This window comes from Ursus maritimus, unplaced genomic scaffold (genome assembly GCF_017311325.1).
Source record: "Ursus maritimus isolate PB19 unplaced genomic scaffold, ASM1731132v1 scaffold_1, whole genome shotgun sequence".
NCBI classification, from domain to species: Eukaryota; Metazoa; Chordata; class Mammalia; order Carnivora; family Ursidae; genus Ursus; species Ursus maritimus.
In genome coordinates, this window is record NW_024423343.1 from 98,529,386 (window position 1) to 98,544,394 (window position 15,009).

At 45.6% G+C, this 15,009-nt stretch overlaps 1 protein-coding gene across 1 annotated transcript in view; it reads left to right on the plus strand.

Moving 5' to 3' along the window:
* Positions 1 to 15,009, plus strand: part of CFAP221 (cilia and flagella associated protein 221) — a 92,846-nt gene that overhangs the window by 9,346 nt on the left and 68,491 nt on the right. Inside the window, exons 4-6 of the mRNA XM_008686111.2 lie at positions 2,691 to 2,777; positions 2,918 to 3,016; positions 4,860 to 4,960. Of these exons, the coding sequence (XP_008684333.2) occupies positions 2,691 to 2,777; positions 2,918 to 3,016; positions 4,860 to 4,960 (287 nt within the window). The remainder of the gene's footprint in view (positions 1 to 2,690; positions 2,778 to 2,917; positions 3,017 to 4,859; positions 4,961 to 15,009) is intronic.

Here is a 15,009-nt window from a genome sequence, read left to right on the forward strand (position 1 = left end):
ATATATTTTTTTTTTTTTTTAATCAGGTTGTGGCCCAGCCCTCACTCACAGGTGCTGGCTGCATCTCCGGTCTCCGGAGAGTCAGTGCCTGTCTCCCCCCTGGGGACCATTCAGGAATACAGGAACGGCTGCTTTGAGCACAGACCTCTGGTCTTCAGCCCATGGCGCTGCTTGTGCAAATTGACCTAAACCCATGAAGTGCTTTCTCATTGTCAGGTAGATATTGAGTATCTGATCCTGACGGGAGGTGGGAGCCAAAGGTCCGCTCCCAGCAGCCTTGCTACCAGGTGTATCTGCGGCAATGCAAACAGGTCCGAGAAGAAATCCTGCTGTGCGTATGACACTTACTAGCAAGCAGGCAAAAAAGAATGACCATACTTGCGACCTCCGGGAAGGCCCAGCCATACTCCTTGCCAGAAGCTTTGCTGGCAGCAGATACAGTAGCATCCGTTGGTAGGATTGGCCACCCTTCCAACCGGCTGACAGAATTTTTTTGTGCTGTGCAAAACGCAAGACCAAAGGGAGTCCTGAGTCTTTGAAGGTCACTCTAAGGGATACTGGGCTCCGGGCTCACCAGATTCTCGGATCGCTTTTGTTTAAGAGCAGGAATGGCTGTATGAAAGTTCTAATTAGTACATCTCCCTGAACATCCCTTGTGCTAATATTGTAGACCCCCCAGTGCCAGCTCAGGTGAGCAGTACTGAAAGGCTCTGAGTCACTGCCTCTGGAGTATGGACTCTGGATTAGGATCTCGCAGTGTCTACTAAGCACTCCTGGAGTGCAGATTACTGATTTCTTCTAAGGTTAACCACCCTTGGGATACATATTAAAAGCAGTCCCCCTATACCCTTGTTTGTTGCTGTCCTTACTGGATTTTTTTTTTTAATGACAGCAAATATAACCACCTCTACTCCCAGTTCTTCCTGGACTCCAACTCCAGGACCCCCCCTTGATGACAAGCATGGGGAGAGTTCTCTGTCAAGGCTTCCAGGCTCTGGGGCTGTATGGCTACCTTCCCATCCCCAGGCAGGTCCCACCACCCCAGGATTCTGGGTGTGATGGGCACAGGCCCCAGGCATCCGGTCCCAGCATAACTGTCCCCCCCAATTTCTCTTGGAAGGACCATCTTGTGGGTAGAGCCCCAGGAGACCACACCTTCACCAAGACTGCCCCTGTGCAGGGCCCTTTCGTGGTCCAGAGCTGCCTGGAAAACTTTTTTTTTTTAAGGCTTTTAACATATAGAAAAAAGAAAAGATATGCCAAAACAGGGCAAAAAACAGGGTCACTTTAGGAATGTGCACAGGTGACAAATAAGAACTTTTAACAAATGCAGACACCACTGTAACCTCATCAGAAAATAATGTCTGAATTTTAACTTAGGCTTCAATGACCACGAGGCCTTGGGCAATAGGCCCTGTGACAGGCCCAGCCTCTGGCCTGGACTTTGGAACCCAAAGGCCTCTTAACTATCCCCTGGCCCAGTTGAAGCCCAGATGCCCAGATCCTGAGGTTCTTGGTCCCATCTCAAGCAGAGGGGGGAAACACCTCTATTTAGAGACCCAGTTAATTTCTGTAGCAGGTTGTCCTGCCTCACAGGGGTGGCCTTGTCACCATCAGAGAACTCCTGACTTCCGACTTCTTTTCCATTTTCCCCAAGGGTAGATTGGAGGCTGCCCTAGCCATACTCTTTTTCCTAATTTTTTTGACCACTCTAGTGTTGCTGGGCCCCCGGGATCAGTGGCATGTAATTTGAGGAATTGTGGGAGTTGACTCAGGATTCTTAGTTGAATCACAGGATGAAATGGAGTTGTGAAAATTCATTGATGAAAGGAAACCTGGTTCATAGCAGAGTTGGGAGGCTAGCAGGGGAGCTGTTACAGCCCACCACTCTTCTGTGATTGCAGATAATAGGAAGAGATGTAAGTCCATACTTTAGGTACTACTTTACTACCCCAGCAGGAGGAAGGAAGGTTTTCTTTCTTCCCCAGCAACAGCCCAGCCAATAAGAGACCGTCATGACTCAGCCAGTGAAAAGTCCCTATACTTCAAACTCCCAGTTTACTCCAATGGACTTTTTGTTTATAATAGTCCCCACCCCCTCCCCCTGGCGCCTCCCTTGGTCTGGGACTATGGTTAGGCAGCAGCCTGCTTGTCCTAGCTTGCAATTCTCTTCTATTCCTGAATAAACCCACTTTTTGCGGGCAGAATAACTGCCAGTATTTTTATTTTTGAGGTTAACAGAGCTCAACAAAAAGACGCACATGCTAACAGGTCAGGATTGGGGACGAGGGGTGTGTAGATGAGGGTACAGTTTGGGGCCGCAGGCTCTGGTAAAGTCCCTAATCTGGGCAGAAGGCACTTGGGTATACTTTACCATCCTTTAAAGGATGTTGTTTTCAGGGCACCCGGCTGGCTCAGTTGGTAGACCGTGTGACTCTTGAGCTCAGGGCTGTGAGTTCAAGCCCCACGTTGGGTATGGAACCTACTTAAAAAGAAATTTTAAAGTGGTGCTGTGTTTATTTTATTATTCTTTCAATGGTGTACGATGCCTTTCAAATCTTCGAAAAAGTTAAGTAATAAATTCTATCTCCTCAAATCCCTTTAGGAACAAGAGTAGAGATAAATAAATGAGGTGACTACGCAGATAGCTAAAACGGTGTTTTCTCTGAGTGCTTCTCTTTCTCTCGCAGCACCTGGTCAATATTTCCAATGAAGACGTACACGTGCACATTTTACCCCCTCAAACCAAATACTTTCAGATCAAGTATGTGAAGAAGGTAAGTCCGGTCTTGTTGCCTGTTCTCCGTGGTGCTCTCTGTTGGGTTGTGGCTTTCCGTGTGGGGTGCTGCTGGGGACGGGTGTGGAGGGTGCTGCCACTACAGCCCTGCTGTGTACTCTGGGCCCACTTGTCTTCTAGGAACACCTCCTTGTCCCCGGCTTGTCCCTCACCATCACCGTCACATTCTCTCCAGATGAGTGGCGGTACTATTACGACTGCATCCGGGTTCACTGTAAGGTAAGTTTGCTTAAAATTGGTTTTTTAAGGGTAAGGGATGGGAGGACGTCAAAATTTATATCCTGAGGGAAGAACAAAGGGAAATGGAGTGATAAGTGTGAAGTTTCTCACCCAGCGGGCATGTTCCTTGGGCAGCCAGTGTGAGTGGTATGGAGGGTCCTTGTCTGGTGACTTGGGTCCTGGGTGTGGAGCCATCAAGAACCAGGGCAGAGCCATGAGACATCATTTGCTTTAGGTTTTCTGCCTGCCCCGGCCCGGAAATCTTACTTATCATGTAGTGCTAGGAGTTGATAAAGACTTTTCAAATAGCTTAAATAAACTCCTTTAAGTGCTAGGCTACCAAATTAGCAGGACCCCCGGATTGTGATTATAAACCCCAGGGACTGGATGATGTTGTGTGGGAATGTCCTCAATGGCAGCCCTGGGGGTCTGCGGGGAGGTAGGAGCCTGGATGGCCTGACCCCAGATGGCTGGGCCGGGTAAGTCCCTGTGAGCCTTTTCTAGGTCACCGAATTCATCCTGTGGCCTCCAGGCAGGGCCAGCTCCACGTGCTGTCAATTCCTCTCTTCACATGGTCTCTGCCACGCTTCCCTTTGCTCTCCTAGGTCCAGTTCTTGCAAGTCAAGAGGCCTTAAGGGGAACTAAGTTTAATTTTTCAAAACTAAAATGGAAGAGTATGTTTTAGTAACCAATGAGTTTCAATCTTTAAAAAAAAATTGAAAAGCTAAACTAAAAACAAAAGTAGAGTATGGCTTTCAGAAGGAGTGTCTGCGGGGCACCTGGGTGGCTCAGTCGTTAAGCGTCTGCCTTTGGCTCAGGTCATGATCCCAGGGTCCCCGCATCGGGCTCCCTGCTCAGAGGGAAGCCTGCTTCTCCCTCTCCCACCTGCCCGCTTGTGTTCTCTCTCTCTGTATCTCTCTCTGTCAAATAAATAAAATCTTAAAAAAATAAAAAGGAGTATCTGCATGGAGAAGATGAATCTCGAGGGCAGGCATGGTACCGAGTGCCAGGGCCTGTCTCCTGCTACTCAATAATGCTAACAATACCTTGCACATATGTAGTGCTCTTGTCTCTTTCAGGCCATCATCTGCCCTAATTCTTAAAAATACCTTTATTTTTTTTTAATTTTTAAATTTTTAAAAGGATTTTATTTATTTGTGAGAGAGTGAGAGAGAGTGCATGAGCAGGGGGTGGGGTAGAGGGAGAGGGAGAAGCAGACTCCGTGCTGAGCAGGGAGCCTGATGCGGGGCTCAATCTCAGGTCCCTAGATCATGACCTTAGCTGAAGACACATGCTTAACCACCTGAGCCACCCAGGTGCCCCTTAAAAATACCTTTAAAGTGAAAGCAGACGTATCCCCATTTTGCAAAGGAAGAAACGAGGCCTGGAGAGGTCTTGTTCGAGGTCATCCATTAAGCAGGACGGCCAGCAGCCTCTGTGCCTGATGTCAGTTCATTGTTTACTATTCGGTGCTGTCTGGATCAGCTGACTCTGATTGGTTCTGTTTCTCTCGGGCTACTACATATTGTGTTTGCTTATAATTTTCTCAAATAGAAGCAGGTAGATTACTGCCTTTGTATCTACACAAAAGCATCATTATCTTTAGCTTTCCTGGATAATAGTGAATATCGCTTCAAGGAAATGTACTTAAAATTTCTTACACTTTGTTTATAGCTAGGAAATCTCAATATTTCTAATGTTAAATGTAAGCATTCGGGTTTCTTAAGGAAATATTTTTTAGTGATAGAAAACCACATAAGAAATAAAGTAGCTACAAGTTCATCTTTGAAAATTATAGCCTCTTGTATGGTGAACTTGACTTTCTTTTCCCCATTAATTTTAGGGAGATGATACTTTGCTTATTCCCATCCATGCCTATCCTGTCGTGAACACACTGGACTTTCCCTCATTTATAAATCTATCCAACGTTGTCCTGGGTGAAAGGTGAGTTACCAAGATGAACTACCAAAATGTCCTAGGTTGTGAAAAGTTAAGGGATATGCACATAGAAACTTAGATTTCTATTTTCCCTAATGGCAGGTTATGCTTGTAGCTGAGTTAGACTGGACTTATAGTTGAAAAGGCAAAACAAGGGGCGCCTGGGTGGCTCAGTCGTTTAAGCATCTGCCTTCAGCTAAGGTCATGATCCCAGGGTCCTGGGATCGAGCCCTGCATTAAGCTCCCTGCTCATTGGGGAGTCTGCTTCTCCCTCTTCCTCTGCTGCTCCTCCTGCTTGTACTCTCTCTCTCTTCCTCTCTCTCAAATAAATAAATAAATAAAATCCTTAAAAAAATTTTTTTTAAAAAGGCAACACAAAAACAAAAGCCCCTGTCAAAATATCATGAGCAAGAAAGTGAATTTATTGGGCCATTTAACTGAGAGGTGCAAGGTGGATCTTTAGGCATGGCTGGGTCTAAGGGTTTAAATCAGCTTGCAGGAACTTGACTCTCTCCATTTCTTGGTTCTTCTTCTCTCTGCTCAGGCTTCTTTCACAAAAGCCTTCCCCATCATGGGGGTAAGAAAGCTGCCGGAAGCTTCAAATACTATTGGCAACAGGGGTTTGGAGGGACTGGAGGGATTGGGGATGTTCAAGCAAAAGTCCCAGGATTGAGTCTCGTTGGACCAACTTGGATCTCATGCCCATCCATTAACCAATCTCCGTTTTGGATGAGAAAGCAGAGAGACTAGAAAGTCAGTATCCAAGTCAGATCTCAGATTCCTCACCTCTATCTTATTGGAAAAATAGTTAAAGATGCCAGTTGTAATCTAAGATCTGTCTTGGTTTGTTGTCAGTAAATATTATTAAATACCTACTACCTGTCCCTAGAGATGGGAAAAAGTGGATATTGAGCTGTTAGAGATACATAATGGCCATGCCAGTTGTTAATACTTCTGTACTGGTTGGGAAATATATACTGTCCTGAACTCCTCTCCCTCCGTCCCAGCTGCCCGGCCCCTGTCCTGCCTTCCCTGCCACCTCTCAATGATTCAGCAACTAAGTTGTTAACACCTAGAGATTTGGGGGTTGGGGGAGGCACCTGCAGGACACGGTCCCAGCCTTTTGGCACTCTAATTGAGTACTGCCTAGAAGTCCCAGTTGATTAATACTTTGAGTATCACCCGTAGCAAAAAGATAAATAGACAAAGGTTCTGATTCTGGATGTCTTCGAGTCTAATGGGGACAGAACCATGGCCTCAGTTAGTCACACCAGTCGCTAAGTGCTGTATGAGCTAGACGCACACATGGGGTCCTATATGGGCCCAGAAGATGGAGCTGACTGGAGAGATGGGGGTGATCACTCCTCACTCCTCTGGCGGTGACATCTGGTTATCCTAAGAGGACTCCATAGAGTGGTGGAATATGAGGATGGCATCCGAGGCAGGGAAATCGTATGAAGGCTTAGTAAGAGCAGAGGCATGGACTGTTCCTTGTAGGTGATACGGCCACCAGAGGATTTTAATCCACCCAGGAGCTGGCGAATACTAGACGTCTCTTGATACAGGTCCAGATGGTGAGCAAAGACTGGGCTTCAGCGTGCTTTGGGGCTGAGGGCAAGTTCAAGTGCCTCCCGCAGCACTGAGCGGGGGGATACAAGTTACTAGTGACCAGACAGCAGGGTTCGATGGAGAGAGGGCCGGCTGAACCCTTTGGGACTGGGGCGGGGCGGGGGGTTTGTGCCTATGGACTAAGGTGTATGAGCTTTAGGGCCCTTCCTTTTTAGTTTTATCTAAAGTGAAACCCCCAAATTTATTCTGGAACAATTGCCCTAGTTCAGCTGATGTGTGACCCTCCCCCCTGCCACACACATCCCTTCCCATGACCTTCTGACCCTTCATCTCTCTTCACTTATTTTTCTTCAACAACGCTTTAAGAACTGTAAATAAATAATACATGTAAAAGGATATCTAATCATCTGTAAGGTTTAAACAGTAATAATATAATGAACACTGGCTTCAACACATAAAACATGATCAGTAACTTTGCAGCTACTGTTTGGGATTTTGTGATTATCTTTTCTTTATTTTAATAGTTTTGACACATACCTAGGGCGCACCCCTAAATAACACATTGTTTCACTTTGCCAGTGTGTGCTCTTTATATAAATGGACTCACACTGTATGTAAGTTCTTTCGTAACTTGCTTTTTTGATTCAACGTTATGGTTTTGTGGTTTCACCATGTTAACTCACCGCTACTGTGGTGTCCGCTGAATGGACTGACCACAATTTTTTTTCTGCTTTAGTGCTAATGGACCTATGGGTTGTTAACACTTTTTTTTTGGCTGTGACCAGCACTGACTGCTGTTGTATATTCCTGTTCGTGGTCTGGGGCACATATTCTAGACTTTGTCCGGGGTAGACATCTAGAAGTGGAATGTAGGTCTAGCACAAACTCAGTGTTACTATGTAATGCCGAATTGTTTTCCAGAGTGGTGGTACCCATTCACACACCCACCTTCAGTGCCTGAGAATTCCTGTTTTCCTACATCACTGCCAACAATGGGTATTCTTAGACTTTGCCACTTTCACTGACATATATTCTTGGCCCCTTGCTGTCCCATTCCTCTATTTATTTTGCCTTCTCCCTCCCCCCTCCTCAACCTTCCTGTTTTCATCCAGGCCTTGTCAGTACTAAGTGGTCTGCAAAGGTGAGTCCTTCCTGGCTGGACCCCCTCACTCTATGCATTTTGAGGCCAAACATAGCTATTTCTTTTAAATGGGTGAATATAGCAACTTTTACAAAAACAGAAGTGGCAAGAAACAGCTAACTTCCTAGTTCATGATTCCTTACTTCCTCCCTCCCCCTTCCCTCCCTTCTTCCTTTCTTCCTTTTTTCCCTCCACAAATTTCAAATGACTTTTTGTTTGGATCATAAGTCAGCTTAGGAGTTGAGAACAGTGGTTTAATAAACTGGTGGAAACGATGTGGTTTATAATGCAGACATTTACCAACTTCCCTAGAAACTTCTCCCAAGCTATTTTGTACATAAAGCCCTTCATTTATAATCCGAATGAAAATCTCAGATAAACAGTTTATTAAACTGAGTTATTGTGTATAAGGGTGTGCAATTTTTAAAAATCCTTCAAAAGATAAGCATGCTCCTCTTTTCCTCCAAACATCCTGACAGCAGGCAATGTCTTCCCAAGACTTAATGCACTTTGCTTAATGGCTTTTGACCAAATCTTAACCATCCAAACTGTCTTATGCTACATTCACTCTCAAAATGTCGGGTAGCAGCAGGACAGGAGGGAAGCCCTTGAAAGGGCTTTCACCTGAAATATTCTTCCGTTCGTCCGAGGCTACCTTGAAGGTTGAAGGTATCATTTGAGTGGGTTCCTTGTTCAGCATTCACTCATTCATCAGACGTTTACTGAAAGCCAGTACGTACCGGGCACTGCTGAGGACACAGAGATGCCTCAGAGCTGATATCATGACTAAGCAGACGATCCTCATGTCTAATGCGGTGTATTCGAAGGAAGGACACCTAACCCAATGCAGTGGGAAGTGGGCTGGGGGCAGTTGGGATGAGGGAGCTCAGACATGACTTCCTAGAGGAGAACACGTCTGAACTTAGTTTTTGAAGAATAACCAGAAATCAACTGGCAAAAGAAGAGAGTGGAATAGGAGAGAAGAGGGGTGTTCCAGGCAGGGCAGTAGCTAGGGCAAAGTCAACGATGTGAAATGGCACAGCACCTTTAGCCTGTCTAGAATGTTCGTGTGACTGGACGTAGGTTGCAAGAGCTGTGGCAGGGGAAGCGGGGCAGGGGCTGAGTGAGAAGGGCCTCATAGGCTTTGCTGAGCAATGCAGATTTTACTACTGAAATATTGAAGCAGACAAACGGCACGGTCAGATCTGCCTTTCAGAAAGCTCACTCTGGGGACTGGGCCCAGGGAGAGAATTGCAGGAGGCATGGCCAGGACCGCAGGTGAGCCAGGGCCCCGGGGACAGTTGGAACAGAGGTGGTGGTGGCAAAATGTAAATGTAGCAGGAGGGTCTCTGGCCAGGTGTCCTCGAAGCAGAAACAAGGATTCATTGCATATGACATAGGCATAACCTATAAAGGAGTGAAGGATGGGGATGGGAGGGTGCCCAGCCCCCCCACCAAGGGCACTTTCCTGGCGAAAGGCCAAGCAACAGCAGTCCCAGAGCTGGGTGCTGGATGTACCGGCGGGGGGAGGAGAGTGCCAACAGAAACCTGCGGCAGGCACCCTGGCCCTTGATTTATACGTCCACTTGTCAACACTCTGTCCGGCCTCATGTGGCTCTGGAGCTGTGCTTCCGGACGGGGGTATGGATTCCATGAGCAGTTGAGCTGATATGAGCTGTCGCCTGGGACAGGTGACAGTCTCCTGGTGGACTGTGCCAGAACTGGAGAGTACACAGGTCAGCTGTCTCTGGGCCGCCTTCCCTCCCCAGGACAGGACAGGGCCTAGCAAGGAGGCTCCGCTCAGTGGCATAGCAAGACCTGGGTAGTGGGAGTGGTCTCCCCACATACAAGCCATAACATGAGTTCATTGTCTGCATGAATATTTTTCAAGACAACAGAACCTTCTAGAAGCCAATCTGCTGTTGACTCTCACCATGCACCAACAACTCTAAATATTACCGGTGATGAAAGGCTCCTCCCTACAAGGGCGGACTTGCTCCCAGCCGCTGCTCAGATGCAGGGGAAGATGCGGTCACCTCACTGGTGATCTCCGGTCTCCCCCAGGCCTCATTTTTGTTCCTATCGCAGTGTGCCCTCCCCTGGGAGGCCCATTGGACCATCTCTGGTGGTGCTGAATTGCAGTGGGCGGCTGCTCTTGCTGTGCCCCAGTATGAGGCCCCTCAACCCCTATGCACACGAACACCCCCCCACGTGGCTCCGTTCGTTTCTGCAGGGGCTGCTTGTGAGGTCAGGCTGGGTGGGGGGACCAGAAGTGCAGGCAGCTCCTGTGCTGCACTCTGTACTTGTCCCAGCTGCCTGGAAGCTTCTAGGCCCCACCTCACCTGTTAACCCTGGCCACCCCACCCCACCCGGGGCAACTCCAGCTCTGTCGTCCATGTGTCACTGTGTCTTTTAGAGATGAGACACCTGGCTGCTTGCTGTCTTGCCTCTACCTCTTTCCGCTCCCATCTTAGCTCCTCAAGCTCAGTCTTTCCATTTGAACCTCCTGTTGGAAAACCTAAAGCCCAGCATGGTGTTCTAAGGAAGTTTTAGATTGTTGGAAGACAACGAAGAAGACAACCAAATCTTGTCTGTCAAAGACTGTTTCTAGTCCCCAACTCATTGCTTCATTCATTCATTTATTTGTGACCTCTGAATCTGCCCTGTGATCCCCAATTTGTGGCTTCTGATGTAATGAAACTGCCGACCTGTTTGGTTTCATCCAGATGGTGGTGGCCCACACTGTTTGTTTTTTTTTTTTAACCTTGAATTTGCTGCCAACATTTAAAAACCAAAAGATTAAAAAAAAAAAAAAAAGAAGAAGAGGAAGATTCAGCCATGCTGGGCCCACATCCTGCATGGCCACGGTCAGTTCAGTAGAGATGAAACTGAAGGTGCCTCTTTACGGGGCAGTGCCTTTGCCAGTGCTCCACAGCCCGCACCACTCCCTATCGCCTCACATGCAGCCCTCTTCTCTTATTTCTATTACCTGACTGGCCTGCAAGGACTTTCAATAAAGACACTGAAAAGGAGACAAGGCAATGAAGTGTCATGTTGGACAGTATAGACCACTAAGTCTCTGGAGACATTCTGTCTGGATTCCAGTCCAGGCTCTGCTTCATGATGGCTGTGTGACCCTGAAAAGGGACAGCCTCTCTGTGCCTCCTAGAATCCTCATCTGTAAAATGCAGTTCATAAGCATACTTACCTGGTAGGGGCGCCTGGGTGGCTCAGCTGGTTAAGAGTCAACTCTTGATTTTGTCTCAGGTCATGATCTCAGGGTCGTGAAATCGAGCCCCGTGTCGGGCTCCGCGCTCAGTGTGGATTCTGCTTGAGACTCTCTCTCTCCCTCTCCTCCTCCCTTTCCTCCCCACTCGTGCTCTCTCTCTCAAATAAATAAATGTTTAAAAAAAAAAAGAGTACCTACCTGGTAGAATTGTTCTGAAGATAAAACAGGTTCAAGTAGAACTTCTCAATAGTTAACAATATTTGAAACTTTTTAATACTTGATAGTAGTTAAGAGCAGTGCTTTGCATGTAGCTACTACTGATTTAAATTAACTATTGGCCATCATCATCATCACCACCAAAGAGATTTTTACCTACAAGTGAGACCCAGACAGGTTGACGCACACTTTAGCAGAGGTAGACAACATATGGAGAAACTGCGATGAGAAGGTTGGAATGGGAAGGCCGGCTTCCAACAGTGAGTGATGGGGCTAACAGCTGAGGGGCAAGTGGGAAGCTCCAGAAGAGCCAGTTCAGGGACTGTGCCCCAGCTGGGGAGAGCGGCCCACTGGCAGGTGTGCGGCAGGGTGGGGCGGGGCCGGGAGGATGAGCTCTTTTCTCTTGGCCTTTATACTTACAAAAAAAAGCTTTACTGAGATATGATTCACGTATCATAAAATTCACTAATTTATTTTTTTTAATTTTTTTTTTTATTTTTTAAAGATTTATTTATTTATTTACTTGACAGAGATAGAGACAGCCAGCGAGAGAGGGAACACAAGCAGGGGGAGTGGGAGAGGAAGAAGCAGGCTCATAGCGGAGGAGCCTAACGTGGGGCTTGATCCCAGAACGCCGGGATCACTCCCTGAGCCGAAGGCAGACGCTTAACCGCTGTGCCACCCAGGTGCCCCAAAATTCACTAATTTAAAACATACAGTTGGATGGTTTCAGTATAGGCAGCCATCCTCACAATCAATTTTAGAACTTTGCCAAAAGGAAACCCATTACCCATTTCTCATTTCTCCTTCAAACTTCTAGTCTCAAGCAAGCTCTAATTTACTTTCTGTCTCTATAAATTTGCCTATTCTGGACATTCAGATACATGGAAGCATGTAGTAGGAGGTCTTTTGTGACTGACTTCTTTTATTTAGCGTAATGTTTTCCAGGTTCGTGTAACTTACAGCACGTGTCAGTACTTTGTTCCTTTTTATCGCCATTTAATACTCCATTGTGTGCCTTTACCACATTTTGTTTATCCACCAGTCGATGGACATCAGGTGGTTTCCACTTTTTGGCTACTTTGAATAATACCACTGTGAACATTTGTGTGTACATTTTTATTCGGATATATGTGTTCATTTGCATGGGGTATATACCTGGGAGTGGAACCGCTAGGTTATATGGGAACTCTCTATGTCACATTGTGAGGAACTGCCAGACTACTTTCCAAAGTGACTGCACCATTTTTAATTTCTACTGGCAGTGTGTGAGTTCCAACAGCACTTACATTTGTAAATGTCAGAGGAAAGCAATCACGTCTACAGCTAAAGAAAAATTACTGTATATTATGGAGAAAGACAAAGGTTGTGGGAAAACACAAATCTAACAGAAGGTAGATTCAGAGAATGTGTTTTCTCTGTGCATGTAGAATCCATTCAGACAAAATTGCCACAAGTTATAAGATCTGCACTGAGTACCACCAAGCCTGCTTTCTTACTTTGAGGTTGCCTCTGGGGAGAAGCAACTGTGGTCTGCGTAGCCCTTCTCAGAAGACTGGCTAGCCTTTGGTTCCTTTCCCACAAGATCGTGAAGTGGACTTGTATATATTCATCAACCACATTTTCAATTGGCTGGATTTGATAGTTGTAAATTTTCCTTGCTGAAATAAAATTCCATGTGGACATTTGCCAGCTACCTATAAGCATCCATGGAGGCTTAAGATCTGGTAAAATGTATTTTGACAGCTTCTGTAAGTAACAAAAAGTTGCATTCCACTTTCTGTCCAACATCTCTAAACCAAACTGTGGGTGCAGAGGACTTTCAGCTCTCTTTCCCTTTTGTAGGTTGAAATTCTGCTTTATAACTAGTCTAACCACCACGGCTGATTAAATTTCATAATCACTTTATATCTTAGGGAGTACTATAGATAAAATACAATTTTCCCCTGGAGCACCTGGGTAGCTCAGTCAGTTAAACATCTGCCTTCAGCTCAGGTCATGATCTCAGGGTCCTGGGATCAAGCCTCACGGTGGGCTCCTTGCTCAGTGGGGAGTCTGCTTCCCCCTATCCCTCTGCCCCTCTGCTCGTGCTCTCTCTCTCTTTCTTTCAAATAAATAATTAAAATCTTTTTAAAAATACAATTTTCCCCTTCTTATAGATACAAGTAAATAAGAACATGCTTCTATTAGGTGCTGAAATTTAGTATCTTTCCATTCCTGTGGTTCTAAAAAGATTTGTATAGATTCATCTAGCTCTGTAGTTTCTCTAGCAGTGTCTACCTGGTACCCAATAACTGGTTGAAATCTGTGACAAACCCAGTCAGTTGACCAGTTCCCACCATGGGGTGTCAACTGATCTTCCTTGCACCAAGCTGCCTGTTGACCAGTTGGTTAGTGTGCTCTAGACTACCTTACATGAAAGTCACCTGGGTCCTCTCCCGGATTCTCTGTTGCTTCCCCATTTTCCACCCTGGACCTGGTTGGCCCCGTGGGCAAGGCAGTCATGTTGCTCCAAAGCAAGTGGAACTAAGAGATCATCTCAGAGCCGCAGATGCTGTATAGACCACAGGGTCTCATTAACAACACCAGCAGAGCAGGTCCCTAGCTATGCCATCCAAAGCCAGGATATTTTAGTCTCTGGAACTTTTACATCATAAGTTTAACAATTTACCAAAAAATGCTTTTCTTTAGGCAGTGAACCTCATGGCTCATTTCAGAAAGTGTGGGAATAGCCAAGGTCAGAATAGGATGTCCAAATGAAACCTAGTTCTCTCACTGCCCTACGGTTGAAAGCACATGGACCACAGGAGAATGTGCATCCTCCAGGGAGCACTGGGAGTGAAAGATCAACAGTGAGGATAACCAGCATAGATAGCAACCGGGTCCTGTTTCGAATCGTGCCAGTAAAGAGCCTCTGTGTGAAGGCTCACAAACCAGCTATAACTGGGTTAGAATGAAGGGGTCAGAATGACTACAACATTGATCTTCAAAAGGATTTTTTGAAGCCCTCCCTACTCAAAGAGAATAAATTCACATTTTTCAGCTCATCCGGGGAAACACACTCCTTATACTATGGACTTATTTTTTATGTCCCAAAGTCAAAGCTGACTTGAAGGAGCAGCAGCATTTTAAGGGAAATATTCTGATGAGGGTGACTTGAGCTCATCGACACACTTGTGCTTTATTTCAACTCCTTCTTGAGTTTATCGAGCAGCAGTGAACTTATATTTCAGAATTGATACTCGGAGGGAAAAAAATCACTGTCACTTAACAACAGCCTGAATTTTTACTATGTGAAAAATTCTACCATATTTTACAGTTAAAATTGCTTTGATTTAATATCCCTTTGCTGACCTAATATTTTGACCCAGTCTCTTTTTATGAATTTTAGCAGGAAAAGAAAATCATCCCACTCCTAAACCTTAAGGTATAATATAATAATATTAATAATAATATTGATGATGAAATATAATAATATAATATAATAATATTGATGATGATATAATAATGATGATGAAAGGGCATAAATGCTTCCTCCTTTCAGTCAGTAGAAGTGGGTGCCAACTTGAGACAGTCAACAAAGGGAACTTTCAATGGAAGGCCTTAATTTTTTTTTTCTTACAAAATGCTGAGTTCTAGATTTTTGACTCCTGGGGAAAGGGATAAAGGCTAGAAAACTGAAAATGGGGAAAGCAATATTGACCTCATTAAAGCCTGGCTTGAATATTGTAATAGTCTGCTTTTCTCCCTTAGATTTTGTACAAATTTGATTTGGAAAATTGCTCACTTGGTTCGCATGGGCTCAGGGACGGAGCGGCACCAGTGTTTGGCCAGCACCTAGAGCAAATGAATGTGTGTATCAGAGGCAGTAATGAAAAGTGGGGTATTTCTGTAGCTTAG